Genomic DNA, 26,857 nt, shown 5'->3' with positions numbered 1-26,857 from the left:
GATGACGTATGTAGAGGACATAATTTTATATATGAAACAAAATTTGACGAAATCGAACTGGTGGCCGAAGTGGGTCGGCTAGTTCATTGGATTTCCTTGGTATTTTAAATATATAGATAAAACAATATCAAATGAAATGTAAGAAGATGATAATGTACAATATAATATATATTATAACAAAATAAAATTATAGACAAAGCAAGTAAAAATAATTCCCCAATTTATTATTAAATTTGTATTGAAGGATATTTGCGCTAAATGAATGAAAACCATGCTACTTAAATGAACGCTGTGAAATGGAATCTATCAAATCAGTTGTTAAAGAACTTTCGAAGTCGAATTCGGATTTTTTATTAAAGCCTGATCACTCAACTGCAGCTCTTAACTGTAACATTTTTGAAGAATAAATACTTGAAGTAAAATGACGACTTGATAAAAATTTGAATATTAGTATCAAATTCTCTTAAGTAAAAGTATTTATCCGAATATTTCTTCTGGTAAATATTTTTTTTGATTAATAGCTTGTATTTCTAAATTGCACAAGCTGAAACAATTATAAATTCTTTCAAAAGTAAGAATATAGTAAATAGCAAGAGAAAATATTCGTATGATGTAAAATTCATGCAAAGTCCTTTAACACTCCAATGTATAAAAAGGTTTATCCATAAGTGTAATACTCTCTAAAAATTAATATTTTTCTTTTTCTTTATAGCTTAATGGGTTATGAGGCAGAAAAAAATCAAAAGGCCCTTATGCGTGTCCTAACACCCAATTCTCGTACAATAATAATACTCTAATTTTTCCAAGGAGTTCTTTTAACAAGTTGTCAAAAAAATCGATGACAGTAGTTCATATATGCACATTTTCATACATTGTGTTGACTTTTTAAGCCGACCAACAAAAAATCATTCTGTGTCAGCTGCTTCATTTGTCATCATGTCGGTTATTCTGCGAAATTTAGTACAAATGATAGTTTGAATGAACGACAGTTAAATCAGACACCTAATATTCTGACAACTTAAGGTCATCCATCCATCTACCATATTTATTTCTTAGTCAACTGATTAATCTACAAAAATGTTACATGTGATTTTACTTGTGATTCACTTGTCATCATGTTAGTTATTTTCTCAAATGTAAAACAAATTTCTGGTTGAAAGTTGGGCAATTGAATCAAATGTTCGATATTCTGATAACTTAGCGTCGTCGGCATCCATCACATTGATTTCTTAGCCGACTAAAAACAAATTGGTAAAGGACAACACCAGAACCATTTGTCGTCATGACACTTATTCTGCCGACGTAATGAAAAGTGCCGATGAATGGATGATAACTGAATCCGACATTCCGCTGATTTAACGGCTGCAAACTGGTTTGTTAAATTTGGGGGAAATTCGCTCATTTCGAGTATTTAACACATAATAACTCGAAGATGGGATTTGAAGCATTAGATTCTTTGCTCATGCAACTCAATCTCTTCTTCCAAAACGAGAAGACTTTTACCACCGAAGCTTTTAATTTCTACAGGGCAGAAGAGACAGTAGTTTCTCCTTCCCCCATGTCACCGCCTCTGCTCTAGGGCAAATAGATTTTTGTCGTTTGCACCTGACAACGAAAGAAATTCTCTTAGATAACAATCAGCAAACCAAACAGGAAAGAGACACCAACTGACCGAGACGCCGAGGAACTGCGTCGAATTCATGGCCGAGTAGATTTGCTTGGCGATGTCGTCATTGGTGTAACTGAAGTCTTCAATGGACTGGTTGTGCGCCTTCAGCTGGTTGATGGTCTTGTTGAGGGCCAGCGCGATCGCCCAGATGGCATCATACGCCAGAGGAGCCTCTTGGTAGCCCACGGGCCTCCGTCCCACGTAATTATAATTCTTCAGTTCTCTTTCGTAGCGCTCCAGGAATTGCTCTGAGGTCTAAAAACAGAAGAATATTGCATTTAGAAATGAATAGGGCACAGTTGATTCCCCTTAATTGGGATACAGAGGAATTGAGAGATTTTGATCCAATTAAATGGCTATTCCAATTAAGCAAATTCCACATGTTAATTAAACAATAAACAATTTTCCTTCATTTTTTTAACAAATTATTCAAAACGCAATTGGTATTTACACCTTGTCACTGACTGTTGAAAATAACTGATTCAGTGTTTCTTCGATATGGGCATCTTTTCCATCAAATTACCTTTTGGATGTATATGTTCGTTGTTCCCTATAATAGCCATTTCTCACTTAATCAATTCCCTTTTAATTAAGTAAGAGATGCCCCATTAAAGAGTATAAGGAATCAGTAATCAAAATGAGTCCTGCATTAAATAGATGGCTTTCAGCTTCATCCAGCAAAATAATTTCACTTAAAAGGGCAAATATTTTTCTTTTTTTTGGCAAAGATTTTAATTTCAATGGAACACGCATTATTTATGCGGACAGATATAATGATTATGACAGACTAAACTGAATCTCATTTCTTCCATGGACAACAAACAACGACTGATGAATAATATCCAGTACAATATTTTACATAAAGAAATGTAATCTCTGTTTTTGCTGTGAAATCCATTTAATGCTCTTTTAGAATCGGGAAGATCTTATTTGGAAACATACCTACTACTGCCTTAATTAAGCGCTTAAGTTATGCATACGTTTTCTAGTTTATTAGCACTTAAATTATCCGTCAACTTTCATTCTTTGAGATTTTTTTCAAATAAGCGTGAGCCTTAATTAACCGATGGACTAAATAAGTAGAATACATTGAAATTTTCATTTTCGATTTTAAATTTGTTGATAAATCAGTATGAAAAAACCCGAGCTCAGTATTTAACATAAATTACGTTTACAGGTTATGTTATCGCATAGTTGATTGCCACAATATTGGAAGAGTTACATTAATTTTGTTGAGCTGCATTCCAAAACTTTTTGGTTTAAGTGGGTGAAATCTTTCATTTTATGCCAAGCTCGAGATTTCGTATTTACCTATATACTATTTCTCTTATACCTTTATTGAACTAATATAAATGTTGATTTTACTACACATTTTGCATGTTAATGCTTAATTGTCTTATTTTTTTATTATGTTTTTTTACAAAACTGATAATATTTAATTATTTTTGCTGCTCATATTTCTTAAATAATAACCATTTCAATATAACAATTATAACCAATATTTTTTCAGTTTTCAGAAACATCTCGGTTTCCGTTCCTTTCGTTATTACTAATCAATTTACGCTATTATCTTTAATATCTAAAGCCATAAACTATCAGTTAATATCATAAATACCATAAAGTTCCTCTTCTAAACTTTTGCACGTACATATTTTCAAATAATTATTCAGATAATTTTTTTATTTTATTTATTTATTTATTTTTTGTAAAGCAGTCATTACTCAAAATTTCTTAAAACTTTTTTTTTCTTTCACAGTAAAATCACAGTTTTTTTTTTTTTTTTCTCTTTTGTTACAAATTCAGTGGAAGCTAATTTCAAATTCATCATTTCTACTGAGTCAAAGCCAAAAAAAAAAAAAAAAAAAAAAAAAACTGTTTCTATGAATACTAGATTGCATAGAATGTTAAAGCACAATGAAAGAATAAAACATTTAAACTGAGTAATGGAACAAAATTGATCCTCGAGATGCACTTTTAAATAGAAAAGAATGATTAGCATTATTCCTTAACGTGTACATAAAAGATACCATATGTTGATAGTATTATTTGACAATTCAGAATATTAATTGCACAGAATGCAGTTAGGTAAAACTTCTAAAGGGCATTATAGAAAAAGCTTTCAAGTCGGAAAGAAACTATGAAAAGAAAAAGAAAATAGTATAACTGGGATTGCTTCTAAGCAAGGACACGTTGACTACCAACATTCGGATGACATCAGCATTTCGCATTCAGTGCAGAATTTGATGCCTGTACTGATGCAATGTAGAAAACTTATGTATTTAGTGTATACCTTCTTGTTTTATTCCATTATTCACTGCAAGCGTCGCCTGTCATTCACACCTACCATCTCGTTAGATATTCGCTTCTCGACCACTATTAGCAAGCATTTTATTACTTTGTGATCCGAATCATAGGCATGCATCGTGGCAGCGAACGTGTCATGATGAAACTGCAGTGTATTGGATTGTGCGGAATATTACTGGGTAATTCAATGATGGAGGTCTTAAATGGACAATTACCATTCCCGAGATGGTGGGCTCTGCCCCTTGGTTCAGCATGAGTGCCTCGGTAGTGAGGTGCCCCTCCACAGCCTCCTTCATCTCTGCCACTGTGCAGTTGTGGGCCTTGTCGATGAACGTATACCAGTCATCCTCGTACCATCCAATCAGGAACCACACGTACTGTCTGCCGTACACCTTCTGCTTGTAGGCCTGGTGGGGAAGAGAACATTACCGATCTCATTCGTGATGAGTCGACTATTTTGACAGACATTTATGGACACAATTGCGCCTCTGTAAAATACATTTTAAATCATTCCTATAATGGAGTCCGCATTTCAGGAGAATAATTTTCACCGAATATTTTTTCAATTCGAGGAAGTATCTTTGCATTTTCAGAGCACTGACTTTTTCTTAATTCTTTTCTACGAACGAAGCAAGCATTCCGTCTTCATTCACGTTTCTTTCATGAATCGTTAGTTTTCCTCCGCATTATACCGTGATTAAGATATTGAGTGCAACTCATTTCGTCAAACAAAGGAGGTGAGAGGAAGCTGCGAACAGCAAATTGCACTAGCAACTTGTTTAGCTGAAAAATAAGTAATGATACTAAAATTTAAATATTAAAAAGAAACTCAGAAAAATTATAAGGCTTTTTTCTCTTTTTTTATTATTTTATAGTTATAAATCTTGTGAACTTATTAGAATATAAGTACCTCGAATATATTTTTAAAAATATAATTTTTTTTTAGAAGTTATTTCAGATGTCCTAACTTTTTTTTTTAAATTTAATTTTTCACTATTATTATATAAAAACTTTTTTGGGACAAAGCTGGAAATCAGTTTGTGCCTTTATTTAAAAGTGAATTTTCTGAAATTTTATGTTTAACCCTATGAATTTTCGTTACATTTCGTTTTTTAATTTTTTTTTTAAATTCAACTTTTTTTCTATTTTTTTTCCTTTTATTCTTATTTTTCTTTTCTTAGAGATGTTGATATTTAAAACGCACGTATAAGCATAAATCCAGCTTATTGATATTGTATAATTTTTTTAAAAAAAATTTAAATGCTGGTACATTTTCAAGAAATATAAATCCGAAAAAAACATCTTTCAAAAATGATGTCATTAAAAAATTCTTTCTATTTTGACCCTTATAACTACTCATTATTCAGTAATATATGTTTAATACTATTTTATCTGCATGTAGGTTTATATTTTAGGGATAATATGTTTAAACAGAAATTTTAAATTTTGTAATTATTTATTCTTTTTATACTACATGATTCATTTAATTACGAAAATGCTTCTTTCCGTTTAGTAAGAGAAGTATTTTATTGACAAACTTCATCCAAAAAGCCGTCTTGGAACTGCATAAAATATATTCTGTAATGTACTTTTACTTATATATTGATATGTACTTTTGAATAGAGCTAGTTACCTCATTGATAGTCATACAAATTGTTTTGTTCGATGCAAAAAGTTGATAAAATCTTACGAATGCAATTATTAAATGAATTCCCCACCAAATTTTCCTAAACGGGCGTCTTTAATGCAATTAATGATCATTTTACATTACTACAGATATTAAGGATACTATTAAAAAAAGCCCCTTTTCCAAACGTACGGCAATTCCCAAATAAAATATCTTGTCTTGTTCATAACTGAACGAAAAAATTCTTAGAAAAAGGCATACTTTCAAGTTACAAACAATTAAGGTTTTAAAATTAGATTTAAAAAACATTTATTAAAAGTATACATTTACATTCCATATTCCAAGAAATGTTTTGCATTAAACCTAATGATGTGAAAGGCGTTAAGCGTTATGAGCCAGTATGCGAATTCCACATACTAAACCAGATTCTACAGAATATTTGCCATGCATGCGAGCCTGGTGTACACCATCTATGATCCCCCCATTGGTGCAGCGTAAGAATGTGGAGAAGAGCTATTGTCATCTACACATGGAAAAAATGGCAAGAACATCTTAAAATGGCATTCGTATTATTTTCAAACGTTACGTTAGTCTAAGCAAACTAAATTCAGAGATCACGAATTTTTGAAATATGCAAAAAATAAATTCTATCATCAAAATCTGATATATCTTACCTCACAGATTACTTTCCTAGCAGCTGCTACGTAAAACATTCCCACAATTATCCTGGCATCTTGTCGCTAGTGAACAGATAAAAGTCAAGTAAATGCATTTCAGCAAAAAGCACCCGCATTTTATTGCAGCTAATGTTTGAAAATATTTCCTACCACCAAATTTCTGACTGCATCTGTCGGATCAGAGATGAAACTTTGGCGAGTGGCCACTTCGATGCCGGCTTCTTTGCACCGAGCCTCCAAATCCTCACCTGTCTGGAAGTAATTTCATGTTACAAAATTAATTTTCTTTCTGTATTAAAGTGTTATAAAATTCATTTTACGTGGAATTAATATTTGTTTAAGGCAGACTGAATAGTTAATTTTAAGTCCCCATTGGAGTTCATGCAACATAGTCCCATGGCAGACGTCATTGCGCATGTCATCGAAATGTGTTACTGATTTTGCACTCCTTGACACAGTGCGCATACACCAACTTTTGAAGATGCTACGTTGTGCTGTGATCATATGTCTGTTTACATTTTGCAAAAACTATAAAGTTAAGTAAGGCAATATCTTTGGCTGTTATACTTGTGATGCAAAGAAACCGGATTTTTGCTAGACTATTTTAAAATTATAAAAATTCGAAAAAGAAAAAAAACTTTTGATCTTACAGGATAATGTGCTCTTACTTCATTTTCTAGAATTTTTGTACATATATTGATTTACTAATTTACAAGAAATTAAGAATTAACTTGGTAAATACAAGTTAAATAAATTAGATATATTATCTCTAAAAATTCATTTGGACAATTTGAATTAGCTATTAAAGCTAGTAGATACGAATACTTCTAACATAAATAGAAAACATTATTAAACAAATGACGCAACGTTTGAGAGGTAATAAAAACAGATAAAAAAATTAATAACTCTAAAGTAAGAGGCAAAATTATGAACAAATAAAGGCGATGGAAAGAAGAAGAAGAAAAAAAAAAAAAATAAGTAAGTCAAAATTATCATCACTTTAGACAAAAAAAGAAAGAAAAAATTCTAGCGAGAACTTTGGCTGCTAAGCATGTATGGGTAGTTTATAATATTGCGGTGGCGGTCATACTAATGAAATTTGGTAGACAGAGCTTTATTTCTGTTTATTATGTTATAAGGATGCATCAAGAAAGAACAGAGAACATTCATTCATTTCCTCTGTTTCAAAGATGTTACAGAATCGAGGTTAACCAAAGGTTCTCCTCATAATACAGGAAAAGTGCTTTTTATAACAAAAAGATGCATTCTTTGGAGGCCATTTACCTACGCAATGCGACGATTAAAACCCGTCGCAGCAGCGATAATAATTCATTTGTTTGGAGATGCTGGGCTGAAGGCATCGCGCAATCTTTGGGAAGAAATGATGTTTAAAAATAAAGTGGTGATAATTTATGACTTAATCTTTTGCTTATTTCAAATGGTGAAAGGAGTGTTATGACTCATAATCGGTCATTGCATAGTGTATTCAAAATTTTACATGCTGGGGATCACTTCATTCTCATCTTGTGAGCAAATGCTGGCAAAAATGTTTCATTTTCTAAAAAAAATTTCCATTTGATATTTCTGCGCAAACTGAATGTAAGGCCAGGGAACTAAATTGTTTTAAGAAAAGGACTTACTGAGATGAAAACTTCTTCGGCTTCTTGGATGATGGCGATCCTGGACCACTTGAACTTCTGAAACAGCTTGATCCGGGTCGGGTTGTGAATGGTGGCGGATGGGTGCGTTCGAAAGAAGGTTGGGAATCTCTTCCGATTGGACAATGCAGGGGAACTCGAACCATAAGATACCTGTGGAAAATGAAGGCATGATGTGCTCAAAAATAGGCAAGAGTTTTATTCTGCCTGCATCGTCTCCGTGTGAATTACGTAAAGCGCAATAACTCTTGATTTTTTTTTAATTCAAAGAAATTTTCTCTTACAGCACTTCTAGGTTTTTTGCGAAATTTATGCGTCGAGAAACCTAACATCTGGAATATCCCGTCTGTTAAAATGGATCCATCAATGAATGAATATCGCGAAGGGCTCTGCTTTGTAACCAGATAGTATTGACACAGGTGGCATTTCTTGAGTGGCAAATGGAATCGGTTTTGGAAAAGAAGTGATGAAAGTTAAATTCGAAAAAGAGGAGTTTCACTTCTAGGCGATTAATTCTCGAAAAATATTAAATAGTAATGTTTGCTAGGGTAATGCTCTTCAGAGAAGGAATTCAGATTTAATAATTGGTACAAAAAGTTTGTTTTAAATTTCTTTTTTGTTACTTTTATTTATTTATTTTGAAAAAATTATGATACCATTGGAAATCGTAGAACACTTTTATTATAGGATTTTTTTTTTTTTTTAGATCTGCAAATTTTTATTGATAAAAAGTATTTACAGTTATTTTTTGTGACAATGTTTTTTTTTAACTAATCTGAATTTATGGAAAAAAAATAATGCAGATCAAATCTAAAATCAATTCTAAATTTTCATTAAAAAATTTACTCCTAACTTAATTAAGTTCATAATATTCTTTTGACTAATCATTTTATAGAGCTTTTTAATACCAACAATATTTAAATACAAACTTATCCTTTTAGATTAATACATTTTGAATTAAATGTAAAAGGTTGGTGTTCCAATCCCCATCCCATCCCCCTTATCGGATTAGATATTTTGGATGGCTAACTTAATAAAATTGCTGCAAATTTTTTCCATGTCAGAATACATTTCAATTGGATTATAAAGCTGCATTTCCATGGAAAACTTCAGTTCACTTTGAGTATGCATTTATTTCGCTATCATATGTTTAAAAGTTTATTGTATTTTAAGTTTTTTTTTCTACACTAAAATTCCTTTCGGTTTGGTGTGATTATATGCTAACGTCACGTTTTAAAGCAACAGTAGGGCTATTTCGTGAAGGGCCTCGTAAATTTGAACCACGATCAGACGACTAGGGCGACACCTGAGCTGCCACCCCCTGTTTAAGCTTCCACGCCACGCCGCGGCGGCTTTTGGCACTAACGGATTTGGCGTACACCGGGCCTGTTTACATGACGGTTCTTCGGTGGAATCGGGCATCGAACTTGAAACCCTCCGGTTTCGAAGCTGGGACTTTACCACTAGGCCATCGTGGCCCCAAAAGATTCTTTCGAAAATAACGTTTGCCGTTCATTTCTTTAAAAATTTCAATGTTCCAATGAGGATATAGGTCACTACAAATTCGATTCCTAAAAAGTGTGTCGCCGTATTTTAAAGTTTGGAAGTCTAAAATAGAATATTAAACAATTAAAAAAGTCTTTAAAATTATTTAAAACGATTAAAATTTCACAAGAAAATTGCTCCAAGATGCACACTGCTATCCTCCAAAGTGTATTTGTACCAAAATTGGTAACTCTAGATAAATTGGTCCATCAGTGCAGAGTGCCAGAACATAGAGGCACACATATATTTTCCTTTACTAATAGAACAGACAGAGATGGAAAAAAAATCACTCAAAATGATCAAAAAAAGAAAGGAAATATGGCATTGATGTAAATATGAATTACTGTGCAGTAAAGGACGAAGATCACATCACTATACAATGAAAAATGTGAAACTGATAAATATATGCACATATTAGTTTCAAAAAAAGATATCATAAGGAATGAATGAAATTTTTGAATACAAAACAGAAAACAAAAGAGGTTATTTTTTCAGACAATACAATGAAATTATTCGTCATATAAAATTATTCTGTAAGAATTACATCACATTTTAAGCGAAAAAAAAAAAAAGAGTTTCTCCTAAACACTATTCTAATTTTTTCTGTCTAAAAGTTTCATCGCTTGATCTCAAAGATTAAATAGTGAAAATTCTACCAACATGACTATGACTAAATCTCCATAGGGACCAGGCACCCAAGTAATTAGAGATTTCAAATTCCTATTGGGTCTTGCTACCATGCTTTCCGGTTAGGAGGTGAATGAGAAGATGATCTTTAATTGAAGTCATCTAGAATGGAATTTTAAAAAATCATTTTTTCCAATAACATTTCTGTCTAAATGAAATAGCGTGTCTCTCCTCGCTTTCGTTTATTTCTGGGTTGCCTGCATAAAGTGCATACACACACACACACACACAAAAAAAAAAGAAATTCTAAAAATTAAACCCAATATCCTAACTTTAAAGATTCCTGAGTAAAAAAAAAAAGTATATATGTTTGTAAGAATGTGAAGAGTTTGTCCAACATTCGAAATGGATGAAAATCGGTATACAGTCCTGCCCTACAAAGCTGTAGCTTTACATCCCATTTTCTACCACCTACCAATGAAATAGTTGAATGCAGCCGCTTTATTAAAGACTGTTTCATTAAGGATTCTGCTTATGATTGGCTATATTTGGCTCCTGTGCCATGAGGAAAGCTGCAACAAAATGTGCGATATTTCATAAATCTCATCATTCCAATGTGTTTTCATTCATATATAGGCGTGATGAACTGCTCGGACGAGTGTTTTTGATTTCATTTCAGTGCGGAAATTTCCCAGGCATGTGTGCCCTCCCTCTGCGCCTGCGAATGTGCGGCGGGAGCGATCTCAACACATACTCACAACTACGAGGTTCCACATTTTGGCGGCTTCCGCAATGGTGGAGCAGACGATGGAGCATCCGCCCAGAAGAATTAGCTTCTGCGGAGGGTTGTAGAGCAGGTCGTACATCACCGTGGCTCCGAGACCCGGGTTGCACTGCAAAAGGAAGAAATGTGACAGCAAGAGCTGGAAATGGCACTTTTATTGTACTATTACAACCATTTTAAAATGTGAGGTTACCCTCATTAGAAACATCCGACATTTTATAAGTATTTCACAAATAAATTTACACTATTAAAATGAGTTCATTTATTTCTTTGCTCATATATATTTTCTCCCTTCATAAAAAAAAAAAATCATTGAAGATTCATGAACAAGTATGGTATACTCGTCGTCTTTGGCGGTCAATTGGTTCGTCAGAGATATAGTTTATATTTAATTTCAGTTAAATTGTCTAAAGAAATTCGTCTATTCAATTTTTGATTGCCAGATATTAAAACCGTGTTATTTTAATACATTTAATTTTCTTGTTATTCTTATAAGAATCAATAATTATCCTAGTAAGAAAATGAAAGATTTCCTAGATTAATAAAGAATAGCTAATAATTAATAATGATAACTAATTTTTTATGCATAGCTAGAATTCGAATATTATTACACATGTTCCATTCATTGTGTATATGAACTTTGCTAAGAGAGACAATTTTTTTTTTCCATTGTAGTGCTATTATGTATGTGCGATTCATACATTTTATAAATTCAACTGCATTGTAACTTTACTTTTTCACTCGCTTATTAAGTGAAATAAATATTAAACAGAGTCTTTCTTTCCCTTCAAACAATAGAAGAAAATCACGCGATCAAATATTTGATGAAACAATGAAAACGATTCCGGTATCATTCACATGAATGGAAATATTGTTATGAAATATATCTAAAAAATGTAAAAGCTAATTAAGTTTAGACTAAAGAATTTTACAGCAATTAAATTGGCATCATTGGAAAGGTCATTTTTTGGATTTTAAAGCGGTTTAAAAAGCCTTTTGGTGCGAGAATATTTTCGGAAGTGAACGTGGAAAAATGCCAAAACTCAGCTCCATTTTTAATTCATTACAAATCTGATTCAAACTTGAAAAATATCGCTTCAAGGTGCACATTCCCATCATCCAAAGTACCAAATTTGGTAGCTTTAGATCAAACGGACTGGTCTGTACAGCGCCAATACACCACATACACATAAATTCATTTTTATTATAATTAGAGACATTAAATGATATAAAAATGAGTACTACTGCAGAAAATCAAGGCAAGAAACCTATATATTAAATCAATGAACGATACTCATTTTTTCTTTTATTTATTAATTTTGTACTAATGTCCAAATATGCCGAATTTTTCATATAATTTATGTCGCATCTCGCCTGGGAAGAAAAATACGCATTTATATTATTTTTGAAGAATGTTGTAACGCCTATGTTTACTATTTTCTTGAAAATAGTAAATTTCTGAGAAAGGGGATCTTATCTGTTGTCATGGGCACTGGTCCGATCTCATTTTCTGTGCATAATATTAGAATGGATTCAGGAGAGACAATCAGAATTGAAGAACTTCACATAGGATGAAAATACATCTCTCTGTTACAGAAACAATGAAATACACTGTCTATGGCTACAGTCACGACCTAGATATCATGTTCGGGTTTGCTGGGGTGATAAGCAAACAAGGGCTTCACAATTACTATTATATTTTTTTGTTGTTGTGCTTATGGCACTTGTCATAGACAAGCCCGCTGACAAAGTCAGCGATTTTAAGAAGAGTTTCAGCGTCTCTTGTTTCAGCAGTTCCTTCTAGGGCTAAGAATACGTCTTAGCTACTCATGTGTCACAGCTCTTTTCACCGGACGGACTTCAATCCTATATTTCATCCACTCCTCGACAAATCGTAATTTAGACCTGAATCAGAGAACGAACATCTCTTATCCAGTACCTCTAGTGGTATTGTCTTCACTTGGAGGACTTTGTGGTCACGACAGCTTTATGAGTGCGCCAGCCACCATGTACACGGAGAGTCTTAGGGTTCGAACCCACAACCCAAGGGATGCGAACCCAACGCCCTACCAACCAGCTTATCCCGGCCGACTATGTTTTACTCTACTAATATATTCAAACTGAATTCCTAGGAAAAACAAGAGGGAACTGGATTAAAAGAATTTCATTTTTACCTAAATAGTCTATTTAGCCATTAAAGAAAATAATAACGAATGTATAAATTATCTTTCCTCTATCAGCTTGAGCGTTCAACTGATTCACCAAGAATAAGGCTGTCTTTAATATCATTTTCTTATGTATAAGCTGATATTTTTGGATACTTTTTTTCACCGATTACTATGTCAGCAGTAGAGTTGCAAAAAAGAAAAAAAAAAAAAAAAAAAGAAAAAAACGAACTTTTTAAATGATTTTATCTCTTATGATTAGTTCCAGTTTTGTATGAGACGTTGATATTTTTTTGTAGTATCTGCTCTGTCTATGTTCTGCAACTTATTATTTGTTTGGATTTTCTTGAGTGAATCTTTATATAAAATGAAGTCCAGCATTAGACTCACTTTTAATGGATACATATTCACGGATCACTCAAAAAAGTAGATTTAAATATCAAACTATGATAAACATTTAAGCTGAGGCTATTTTGGTTGCTTTATACCTGTTTTGTTTATTGCATACAAGTAGGTTTTTATGGAATCAAGTCAAATGATGCGAGTAAAGCAACTGGCGTCGGATATTTAACTGCACATTGTCTAATGCGGTCACTTCGATTTCTTCCCATCCAACTGCGCCTTTCATTCCAGCCTTAAAATCATGCAGCGCATTCTATTTGTATCATGTGAACACTTCTAACAACATATTAGAAGGAATGAATCTTTCATTTTCTTGTTATTCTTATAAGAATCAATAATTATCCTGATAAGAAAATGAAAGATTTGCTAGATTAATAAAGAATAACTAATCATTAATTATGAAGATTAATTTTATATGCATAGCTAGAATTCGAAAATCTCGTTTAATATAGTAAAAAGTTTTGTTAATAGATTCTACAAAAAATTGGATGTAATAAATAAGAATATAAAAATTTATAATAAAATTGCCAAAGACTATGAAAAAAAAAAAATGAACTGAATTTTCATTCTTCAGCTTTGAACAGTAAAAGAAAAATACGTGATAATAGAACAATGAAAGCGATTGGAATTTCGTTCATACAATGAAAAATATTGTTACAAATATTGCCTAAAAATATTATTAAAAACAATATTTCTTATCGAAATGATGAAAAAAATTTCAACTGAGTTGGTAATAATAAAAATGTCATTTTTATGAATTTTGGGTGTTATTATTATTAACACATCTCTCATTATCAAAAAAATTATTATCTTTCTAGAAAAGTTATTTTTTGTGAATTTTTTTTAGATGTTTTGAACGAATGACGCCATCATCTTGCATGGCTATGGCGTTACGTTCATTTTGCATGGTTATGGCATGATCTTTAGGTTCACTAAAATTCCGAAAAATAATCGCTCCATTGTGGACATTATTCAAAGAATATATGTGCCACATTTGATAACTGTAGATCAAATGTTCTTCCCTGTCATGCGCTACCCGGAGACACACATCCTCTTTTATTACTAATAAGGAAAAAGCTTAGAATCTCGCTAGGGGAAAGGAAGAGGCTAAAAAAAGGATAGTTGTCTCGCTTTAGAAACATACCAACGTTTGATCTAAATGAAAAACAAACAAACATAATGTCTTTATCAAGCCTTCAGAAATTATTCACGTAATGTCTTTGTTTCTCTAGTTTCGTGAGTCCACTCTCTCTCTCTGCATGTGCAATGCACCACTTCACAAGGTATCTCTTCTCGCATACATTAAGGAAAGAAAAGAAAAGAATAATAATAAACGGTACAATTTTTCTGAGTGAAGTTAGGCTGATAGATTTGCACAGAAAGTTATTATCGATTGCGTTATATTTCTACACACATCAATTAAAATAAGAAAAAAGAAACACATTTCTTTAGGTCTAACATGCATTAAAATGTATTGGTTCGCTTTTGCCGAGTAGCCTGTTTTGCTTCCATTATCAGCTTCGCTCTCCAAAGTCTGTTGGGCGATCGCTTTTTAAGATCCCTTTTTCAATTTCCTTTCAATAGGGAAATGGATAGCGAACTTTCCTTTCTATTTGTATTTCGTGTTCATTCGCCGCAATTATTGTATTCAGTGGAGCGGTAGGTGGAAAATGGAATCAATCGATAAACTGTGCTGCAAAGCAATCTCCTTTTTCCACCCGAAGGTGGCGTTTCGATGCCAAAGGGGGGAGTGCAAAACAATTCCGGACAAGAAAATTGAATTTAGGATTTGATCTAAGAATGTTCTGCTTACTTTTGGCGTGCACAAGAATCAAGGTTTTTTAGAGAATCCACCACTGCGTTTTTTTTAAAAATCGAATTTAATAATTACCAAAATATAAGGGATTCCAAAGCACATTTGCATTTCTTCTTTTACAATCGTGTCCGTATAATTTTTTTTTTTTAGTTTTTTAAATATGGGTCAAACGCGTTTTTGTGCGGTCCTTTTCTATGCGATTTCTTTGTGTCATTCTGTTTTGTGCGGTATTTAAATGCGAACGGCATTTAAACACCGTTATAATGTTTTCTGTCCTGACACAATGTATATGGCATGTAATTAATATACGTACATATTGTGTCAACTATTTCCATTATGTACATACATATTACACCAGGTAGTAACATTAGTTCCTTACGAACTTTCGAAATGCATACATACATATCTTTTGACCATTAAGGGTTCCTTTTACAGATCACTTTTCTGTCAATATATAGTTTCTGTGATTTTTATTTTATTTTTAGACGTAAGCACTCTCTTTAAACGAATAGTTGTAGCCTCCCCCCACAACATAAAAGAGAAAAGATAGATAATTGCATTAGGAACTAAATTCACAACATTAATAGACATATAAAATTATATTAAATAGACTAACAGATAGTGAAGGATCCACAGCTGTTGGTAACGAAGTTAATTTAGATGAATCCACTATAAGAGCCAAACAAAAGCGTACAAGTAAGTAAGTAAATAAAAAAAAAACGTTAAATGGCCAACAAATGAAAGCTGTAAAGAAATATTGTGTAAGTGAGAAAAGCGATTTCGAACCAATTCATCAACGCAAGAATCGGGTCTTGGATTATCGTGAGTGATATTGGATTGTGTGCATTTTAAAACTGTCACCATGTTTGAAATGAGAAATTAATTTTTTAAAAATGTTATTAGATATAGTTTAATTATTTATTTTGTTTGGAAAGCATTGTATCGCTATTTCGTAAATCATTGACATAGCGGGACTTTTCGACTTGTTCCCTCTCCACTACTTGAAAAAATTTCTTTAATATGTTGTAAAAAATTATTTGTTATAGACATTTATGATTTTTTTTTTTTTTTTGCGCAGTTTTTAATTACCACACAAAAACAAGTTTAACTGAACCGAAATGTTCACCGTTGCCGCAGGGTTAGTATTCATGGGAAAAAAATGTCATGTTATTAATAAAAAAAACTCATTTAAAAAACTGAAAAATATTGTATTAATTATTTAAGAAATTTTCGACAACTGATTAGATTCTATATTTACAATTTTATAAGAATCATGTGAGTTTTAGATGTGTTATTAACTGTTCATCTAATAATTATTCAGTACATGCACTTTCTCTGGGACATCTTGCAATTACAGTTTTAGGAACTTGCGCTGATTATCTGTTCTATACTGTAAGAGAAGAACGAGAACTTAATGAATTAGATTATTTGGCAACAAATTGAATTTAATGTAATTATATTTATGTATCATTTAGAAGTAATTTTTAACAATGCTGTTTTTGCTTGTTATTTAGAAATTGAGATCAAATGACAAGGACTACACCTGAGTCGACAATTCTCTCTCTCTCTCAGCCGACGATCATTTGAGCCAATGGAATTGAGTATTCAGTACCCATTTACACGGTAGTTATTCACCAGAATCGGATTTCAAACCTAGAATCTTTCGCCTCGACCTCATCATCAGACCTCAGTAGCAAATTAAAGACTGACCAGATTTACTTGGCAAGTGGTTCTTCTTCAGATCACAAATGTCTCTCTCTCTTCTGGGTGCTCTCTTCCGATGAGCGAACTTTTATGCATCGATTCTGTGTCGCGTGCTATTAAAGGCGTTATTATGTTTTGTGCTGTTTTTTATTTAAACTTTTTCTTATTCTGGTCACCTCTGGTGATCGTTGGGGCTATTGCCTGTGTTTCACTTTACTTAAATTGTTTAGATGTCCGTGGTTCCATCAACTTGTAGGCCGTGCTATTAAATAGTTTTATATCGCGTATATGAATTTTTCCCATGACATCAGAGCACTGTTAAAAAGTAATTACGCAGCTCATCTGTTTTCCAGATTTCGCGACATGATTATTTCACTTTTTTGTTTGTCGCATAAACTATGCAGATAATAAACAGAAGTTTTTTGAACCTTCCTAAATTGCGTGATTTTCCTCCAAATGGAAGAAAATCACGCAATTAAATATCAATAGAAGGAAAAGGAAAACAGCTGGAATTTCAGCATACTATGTAGTCTGTTTTTGCAAGTTACAGAAAAAAATGAGCGACATCCAGGACATTTTTTTCATGATTATAAAATTTATATCATCAAAAAGTCATTTTTTTTAAAATTTGGAAACGGTGTCAGATTTGTTAGTAATATTTTCTGAAGCTACTACGGGAAAATGCCAAAATTCAGTTGAATTTTTAATTAATAAAAAATTTAATTAAAATTTCAACAAAAATCATTCCAAAATGCATATTTTCATCTTTCAAAGCATCTATGTGCCAAATTTGGTACTTTGGGCTAAGTGGTCTGACCTGTAGAGACAGAGAGAGAAAGAAAGAGAGAAGCCTCATCACACACCCACTCCTCTTTATTAGTAGTAGAGATTTGCTATTCTTTTATAATGCGCATTTTGAAAATGAAATCCATTTTATAAGAACTTTTGCGTATACTTCTTATAGCTGTTTATTATTACCTTTTAAATGCCTCAGAGGTTACAATGCAATATCTGTTTCTGAAAGAGATCAAAATATCCATCTGCAAATAAATGGATGAGTCCGAATAGAGTGGGAAGATTGAAATTGAGTTAGCCCTCAAGGGACGTATTAAGGATGGTCCAGAAGAATAAAAGTTCTAACTGCATAAGAGTTTTTGACTTGATCATTTGCTTTCTTCCGAAGGAGAGCCGCTTTCTTCTTTTTCGGAAATAAAACGATTCACAGTTTTCCTCGCACGCCGTGGAGTGTTTTCTTTTCAGCTTCAAGATGCAATGAAGAGAAGTGAGTACGTATTTTACATCTCTTCTGTTGGATGGTTTGTCTAGTTTATAACGTTGCTGAGTTACTGTGTTCACATACAAATAGAGATAGACTTCCGTTTGTGGGATTTCATTCAAAGTTAAATATGAATATTCAAAATTGGCATTAAGATTATAATTTCATTCTAAATGGATGCGCTTCTGGATTATTGCCTTTATTCACATATAGATAGATAACAATTTAAAAACAAAGAAAAAAATTCTTGATAACTGGAACATTTGTTAACATTCTGAAAACGTATTTTTTTTTTTTTTTTTTTTTTTTTTTGTTTACTATTACCATTACTCCTCGTATGCGAGAAATAAACATATCATATATCATAGATACTGATTCTTAATTCTTATTCTCAAAATTATTCTGAAGCTTAGGTAGCACAAGCCGCCTGAAACGATTTGCCGAGATTCATTGAGACTGAAAGATTTCATTTAAATCATAATAGTGTGTGTAGCTGGTTAGATTTCCCTAAATAAATTATTCTTCAATTTCAAATTTTGATACAGATGAAACTCCAACTATTTTTGAAATCTTATGTCTATGCTCTTCATTGTACCGATCCAATTCTCTCCATCAGTCGCTCACATCTCAAATTTGAGTTTGAAGCAGAAATGGAAATGGATTAAACTGACATCAACACTCACTAGATGAGTCGAAAAAGGATCATAAAGCATATAAGAATAAAAAATGAAGTAAATTAATTTATTTTATATAATAACGAATACGTTTTGTTATATTTCTATCTATCTATCTATAATACAATCTATCTATCTATACAGCAAACAACGTACTAAGCTCATTTTCACGCTATATCAAGCCTTCCATTTAACTACTTTATATATATATATATATATATATATATATATATAATCAAATTATAGTAGTTAAATAGAGATAGCTAATCTCCATGACTCGCCAGTGGAAATGGATGTTACTTTCTTCCAAAACTATTTAAAAAAAGGATTTTCGTACGACTGAAACTGAAAAAAAATACTTTCTTAATGATAACAGGTTCATTTCTGTTTAATTACTTTCTTTATTTTCAATAAAAATAGTAATTTGATACAAAATCTGTAGCAATGTTTTTAATGTTGCGGTGAAATTCAAACATATCCATCAAAGCATTAAACGGAATGCTTTTGTGAGTATTAAAATTTAGATAAAAAAAAATAATTGCTTCCTTCGGATATTTATTTCTATTTTTTTTCGCGGTCGATACATTTTTTAAATTTTCATTCTCAAATTTTAAAAAAATGTACGATTCAATTCAATTTATATTTTTTAATCGATAAATAGAAACAAAAAGTTTTATTTTCCCTATTTTTAAAATTTTGAAAAAAAAAAAAAGGCATTCCATAAGGTAACCGCAATATTTTAACAGCCTGTTACATCCATAAACTGGTGAACAAATGAATCGCCAAAGGCTACTGTCAGAGAATTCATGTTCAGCGATTCAATAAAGATTTAAATGCACTAAAATAAGAAATAAAGAAGTTCAAACTAAATACGATAATATATTTTATATATTTAATTAAATGAAAGGGCTGTAGTGTTAAAAATTGGATAAAATATTTTCATGCTTACTTATGAAGTGACATCTTAATTGTTATTAAAATTTAAAAAAAAGTTCAAAAATTTTCAAACGAATACTTTAAAATAATTGTTAGTATTTATTATGGAAAAAATAAGTGGAATGTTCATATTTTGGTTGTCAACAATAAAAGAAAATCGAAGATGAAATATTTATTGCAACGAAAAACATTATAATAGTTAATTTCATTATAATAGTTAAAAATATTTGCCGTAAGATACATCTAAAGATATTTAAAAAATATATTAAAATTATAGCAAATATTGCACAGTTAAATGGAAATCGTTGAAAAGAATTTTAGGGCGGTGAAAAAGTTATTTTTATGTAGTGAGATTCTAGAATGTTATTACCGATACTTTTTAGTTATGATTTATATTTTTGAAAAATTCACTCAAAATTGCACATTTTTATCCTCCAAAATATGCGTCAACCCGTATCAAATTTTAGAACCTTTGGCTAAATGAGGTCAGCATGGGAATCTGGATGCAACGGGCGGAGCACCAATAAACACCCACCGACGCACAGTGTTCTATTACTTATTAGAGACAGAGATAATAAAGAAATGATAATGGTAAATTATGTTAAAAACTGATAAGTAAAATACATCTTCAATATGAAGAATTATCTCATAAGATAAAATAAGCCGTCATATCTTTCCAAGAGGTTGAATCCAGTTGTTAACGAGAAATTAAGAAGAATCTATTGTGTTTGCAAGGGAGGGAAATCATGTATAGATTGAGAAGAAGAGAACGATACTGAATGAACTCATTACTGTCACATTTAAAAGGGCATACTTCTTCATTTCATTTTATTTCTTTCTCGTCAGGGAAAAGAATTCTTAACGAATGATGACTTAAGTAGCGAATTTCAAGAACGCTAGTCAAGATTGCATTCATTAAAAAATTGTTTTGACAAGCAATTAATTCCAGAAATCCAGCCATAAATATATTTTAAAAGAGAATATTTAAAATGTTTCTTTAGTTGTTTCTAAAGTAAGTCAAAAATTATCAGATAGCTTAAATTTCAATGCATAAATAATACTGATTACCGATGATTTACAGCGAAAAATAAAATAAAAAAAAAACTGTTTTGAAAGAAAAGGTTGGTAACTTGATTGGAAATGCAACATTCTTTGGTTTATCTAAATTACCTTCTGTTAAGACGCAGCACAAGAATTATACTGTACTGTACTGGCGTTTTTAACTGCGGTTAGAGAGCGAGAATGGCATCCGAGCTCTGATATTGTCTTTCTATATCAGCAGAAGGAGGGTGGAAGACATCAAGATGAAGCATGCATTAGATTTATATGCGCAGAAAATCAGTGAAATAACATTTCGAACCCGGGACTCTTCATTCTCAAAACTCAGATCGTGCCATCAAGCTACCGCTACGCTTTTACATGGTGACAATATTTGATTTTTTTTAAATTTACTTCTATTCATGGCAATTTCTTACTCTATTAAAAATGTATTATTTATCTTTCCAGTTACGGGCATAGTTGAAACAATAGTAAAATTTCAGTTTTGAAATTTTGTATTAGCTTCTAAGAATTTATTTTTTACACCCATTTTTTTAAAATTTCAATTATAATTTTAGGGAGATGAAATGCAACTAAAAATCAGTTGGATTTTCTGTGCTTATATAACTTTATGAAAAAAATAATCTATTGTTGATCTTATACCAATTTTTATTCTTGCTAGAGTATGTACTATATGACTAATTAACCGGTATGTAAATATATATATATATATTAAATATCAATATTTAATAGATTAATGTGTTAAAAACAAAAGTATTAAAGTGTTATGAATTAACTTGCACTAAAAAAATATGCTTCTGCAGAATCATCAATACACGATTTACTTAATAAACAGGCTCTTTCATCGAAAAGGTATTATAAGGAAGTATCACAAAAATGCTTTAAAACGAATTTTATAATGCCATTTCAAAAGCTTTTAATAAAATTTCGGTGAATTATCTCAAAACATTTGATACATTATTATTTTAAACAATTATAAAAAGCTTAAAGAAGAAATTCAAAAAGATGTTAAATGAAAATTTGTTGCATCAGAAAAAGATAAAGCAAAAGTTCATTCCATTGATACTTTAAATAAAATGTATGCAAATTTCTTAAAGTAGTGAAAAAAATCGCAAATATGAATAATGATGAAAATATTATATGTCCTAAGTTTTTTAATCTCTAATTATTGATAGCTTGATTGAAGCCCATAGCAAAAGTATTTCGTTGAAAACACTTTCTTCTTCACCATTTGCTATGGGCTTCAATCGATATTTATTCGATGGAGGAATCATTCCACATTTCATCTCCATGTATATTATTGTAAGACAATCTGTGAATATAATCAACATATTATCGTCTCTTTGGCATTTTAGGAGGGTTAAGTATACTCTTCATCCCCGTTGAGAGACAAATCTTTGAAAGGACCTTGACAAGTTTTCCATTTCGCAGGTCTCTGTAACCTGAAACAATTTATTTTATTTTGAGGAAGCTATCGCGAATTGATTCCCAAATTGCAAAAGGGACTCTTATATGATATGTTTTTTGACACTTGATTGGGATTATTTTAAGAATTCGGGGGATAAAAATTAAAAGGTAAAAGTCTTTTCTCTTAAATGCAAAATTTTTGATTTCTCAATTTTGCGCTCCTTTATAAAGGCACCCAGGACATCTGTCCTTCCTGTCCCGTCATTGTCACGCCACTGCTCTCTTGGCAACATTCGATGAGTACGAGAAAGTCATGTGTGACCTTGGATTTTGGTCAGCCCTTATATTAATCATTCAATTGCAGCACCTTCCGTCATTCAGCAATATAAAGCTTTATTTCAGAATTTTGAAGTTGAATTCATTCCTTATTTTCACTTCTGGCAAACGTTTGTATAAAGAGAGTTTATAGAAAGATCAGCGAAGGCGTTTGTTTAAAGAAAACCGTTTTAAGGACTTATTTCATACAATGTGCGCGCCCACGATGAGCAAAAATTAGCTTATGTCGTTATGCGCATAAGCCCTTCAAAGGAATTATTGTTCCGCTGTTCTTGATATCCGAATAATTTTTTTAAGGAATACTATTTATTGTGCAATTTGATTTATTTATTGTTCCTGAAAAAATTTGCTAAACTTTTTTTAAAAATATGAACGATTAAAAGAAAATAATAACGTATTGCAGTTGCATACGTAAATGTATTATTAACAAAACAAAAAAATGTATTGTTTCATTATCGTGTTGCTAAAATCCTCACGGACGACGAGAAATAACTAGAAGCTTCCTCCAACAACTATTGTACAGAACTTTACAACAAAATCCCTTCTTCTGAAGATCTCTTAAAGTAAACTTGTAAGTCGTCTAAAATGGATGCTCTAGGTTTGAGTCAAAGTTCGGATGATGTCTTGAAAATAAGGGAAAGAAAACAGAAACATATGATAGTACTGAGAGAAGAATGGAATTTCATCACTAAATAAGAAATGAATATCGAACACAATTAACAAAATAAAAGAAAATTAAGTATGAATTCATAAGAAATCTATTTCTTTAAATCATTTTCTAAAACTCCTTGCCTTTAACTTTTTAATTGAAAATATTATTTATTGTTTATAAGCATATTTGGCGAACATTTTTTTAAAAATACATCCGATTTCGTCATCGCAATGGGACTAAAAGAAGCAAACGAATAAATACAGATTCGGTATAAATTAAAAAAAAAAAAAAAAAATAGGTTTTTAAATTGATTAAAGACATTATGACTTTTTTTCTTTTTCCGTTTGTCTTTTAAGTCAGTAGCTGTGCTCAACACTCCAGAGACTCAAAACGAGGTTATAAGAAGCGCTCTTTCCAGAAAGATAATTGAATAGATTAATGGCTCTGACACTTGCCCTCCGCTCGACTCGTTGAAAGGATATTCTGGTGCTCTCCACAGCGCACGGCATTAAGAAAATGAAATTAGAATAATTTTATACTTACGGAAACGAAATGAAATAGATAAGACGACCGCCGCCATATTTTTTTAGCTTTAGCTAGCTGTAAAACTTTTATGCAAATATGAATGTGGATGGATACGGGAGAGGATAAAGGAGTTATCTTTTATTTGCATGCGATCGTCAAATAATTTTAAAAGGGAATCATCCTGTGAAATTTTCCATTAAATGGTGGACATTCAAACTATCGAATTGAAACTGACCACGTTAAAATACATTTGTTTTGACAATATTAAAGCGTTTTGAAACAGCCTTAACCGGTTAAACAACAGGTTAAGGGAAACAAACGCGTTATATTTTGGTTTTGGAATATCTTTGTAAAAGCTTCAATTTAAATTTTATATACTATTAATCTAACTTAAAATAATGAATTAATTCAGTTGGATATAAATTGGGGTTTTCTCCTAAACAACTGGTTGGAAATTTGCCGATGTACCACTGGCTGAAGCGCATTTATTATTTACATTATTTACTGCCCACCTATTTTTATAGATGCCACTGACCGAAGAAAAATTCTTCGCACTGTAGCATTTAATGTTTCATCTAATACATCTACAGTGATCATATGAAAATAAAATAGAATAGCCGCGTAAGAATTAATTAAAAAAATCTCTAGTTTATTTGAAAATAGGAAGGAGTAATAATTTGATATAAAACAGATGGTAATGTGAGTACGTTGATGTCATATATTTGAAAGATCATTAGTATTTAATTCAAAAAATCAAAGGACGCTTTTAATTCCAAAATACCTCTTAAAAATTCAATTGATTCGTGACTTTAGTCAAGATTTCCATTTTTCCTGTAATAATAAGTCATTAAAGAGATACCACTATACTTTCACGGTTGACAAAAGAAACGAAGAAAAACTGGAAAAGTAATAATATGCAAATAAGCGTGATGCAGAATATCTCCCCTCCCCCCTTCCATACATATCCTTTTCCATCTACACAGGATAAATAGCAGAGAAATGAATTCGCCATTCAAACCTAATGATACAAACGTGATAATTTTTTTCTCCCTCCTATAACTCTATTTTAATTTGAAAAATTGTCAATAAGTTTATTATAATAATAAATAAATCACTGAAAATAAAAATAAAATATGCATTAGAAATAAATATCAGATAAAAGATAATAATTAAGGTAGAAATAATGACCATACCAACTTTCAGTTTTAGTTAAAAATGAGTAAAAGAAAACTTACGTGTTTAAACTTTTCTAAAATACGTTCTTTTCTATATACATAATTGGATTTTTATTTTCTTGTGTAAAGAGTTATAAACAGAATGTCGGAGATTTATAATTCCTTTTTATAGATTCCATCAATATAAATGTATTTCTGTTTTGCGATTCTGTTTTAAATTTGTTTGAGAGGGGGGAAGGGCTTTATTTTGTGAATAACAATCCTGGCTGGAAAAGACAAAACGCATTTATCATCACAGCGAAAATGATTTGAAATCGACATTTCGCTGTTTTATAATTCTCTGTTTTTGAAACGAAAACTCCAGAGTATTTTAGAATCTCAACATCATTAATACAATTACTTTTTTAAAATAAAGTAAATAAATATTTTTAAAAAAATATCTTTTAGATTTTTTTTTTTCTTCTTTTCCTTTTTTTATATGCACAGAAATTTCAAAATAACATGATCACATAAAGAATGCATTTGAGGAATTATTTCAAAACTATGCAGAGATGTTATTAATCACTCAAAAATAACTTTAAATTAATGAACCAACCATCGTGTTTGATTTTAATTATATTTCAGAAGCACATTTACCGAAATCTTAGTCTTCTCTCTCATGATTAAGTAAACTATACGATTCACCACACAGCACATCATGCTGTGGATGGCTACTATTATGCAAGAGAAGTATTGAATAATCTTTGTGAAAAAATATCATCAACCAAAGCAGAGGATCTCCCATTAATCAATCCTTTTCTGACGACAGTAAATCGGAGTTTACTAAGGATGATATCAACATTATTTCAATCATCCAGTGTACAGAGATGGGTCTGCTCACCTGGCTGTCATTGTAGGGCATCTTCATCCTGTACCCGGGCAGCAAATTGGGCACAGCATTTACATCCTCCAGGGCCATGAGGGCAGCAGGTAGGCACCCCTGGCCCCCCAGCCAGCCGCCAGTGCCGTTGATGGGAAAGATTGCACCGATGTACAGATCCTTCTCCTGCTTCTGCACTGCGGTCTCGGGCTGCACCCTCAAAGGCACAACACCCCCGGCCGACCGCAGGGTCAGCAGCAGAAGGCACGTTGCGAGCATTGTGCGGTGGTCAATCAGCCCTGCATCACTTAACAGACGGCACTCTCGCATCGCGGACGAGCGAGGCCATTTCGAGACGCCAGGACCTCACTCATCTCCGCCGTCTCTCTTTCTGGATCGGCCGGATAGGACAAGGGTTGTCGAAGCGCCAGGAGATCTCGCCAAATGGATCGCCATGTTGGCAAGTTCTGTCAGCCATGGGCGATTAGCAAAAATGATATGTGAAGAGTCGAAAATTTTATTACAAAAGAATGAATAAGAAATACTTTTAACATGATAATATTTATAAATCGCCATGTTTTCTGTAAATGGAATGATACATCAATTAACATGCATATGTAAAACGTTATTTAAAATCCTCTTCATAGCAGACCTAGAGCCAATTTTATCCAAATTTTGATTTCTTGAAGATAAAGCTCTCTTCAAGAAAATATTTCCAGAATCATAATAATAAATCCACATGAGTGTTTTTTATATATATTAATATTTGTTATTTTTGTTTCCAAATTCGGCGATTTTGCCAAATCAGTGAAGAATAGAAAGCGAATCGGCTGCAAATTGGTGTAAAAAATTTTATGAATTCATTGGTAAAACAAATAATAGACAATCAACAAATAAAGGTGTTTCGTTCGTTCCTGTTGCAAATTAGAGAGAAACATTTCCATAATAACCTCAAAAAATGTAAAAAGAAGACGGGATTA

At 31.9% G+C, this 26,857-nt stretch overlaps 1 protein-coding gene across 1 annotated transcript in view; it reads right to left on the bottom strand.

Annotated features, from left to right (window-relative positions):
- LOC129971487 (gamma-aminobutyric acid type B receptor subunit 1-like) overlaps nucleotides 1–26,255 on the bottom strand; it is a 74,533-nt gene extending 48,278 nt beyond the window's left edge. The window contains exons 1-7 of the mRNA XM_056085305.1: nucleotides 25,899–26,255; nucleotides 10,866–11,000; nucleotides 7,918–8,088; nucleotides 6,428–6,529; nucleotides 6,275–6,340; nucleotides 4,189–4,380; nucleotides 1,673–1,924 (exon numbers count right to left, since the gene is read on the bottom strand). Of these exons, the coding sequence (XP_055941280.1) occupies nucleotides 1,673–1,924; nucleotides 4,189–4,380; nucleotides 6,275–6,340; nucleotides 6,428–6,529; nucleotides 7,918–8,088; nucleotides 10,866–11,000; nucleotides 25,899–26,207 (1,227 nt within the window). The 5' untranslated portion in view covers nucleotides 26,208–26,255. The remainder of the gene's footprint in view (nucleotides 1–1,672; nucleotides 1,925–4,188; nucleotides 4,381–6,274; nucleotides 6,341–6,427; nucleotides 6,530–7,917; nucleotides 8,089–10,865; nucleotides 11,001–25,898) is intronic.
- Nucleotides 26,256–26,857: the final 602 nt, after the last annotated feature.

Source organism: Argiope bruennichi, chromosome 6, assembly GCF_947563725.1.
Source record: "Argiope bruennichi chromosome 6, qqArgBrue1.1, whole genome shotgun sequence".
Taxonomy (NCBI): Eukaryota; Metazoa; Arthropoda; class Arachnida; order Araneae; family Araneidae; genus Argiope; species Argiope bruennichi.
The sequence above is the reverse complement of the archived record's forward strand: the minus strand, read 5'-3'. Positions and strand labels throughout refer to the sequence as shown.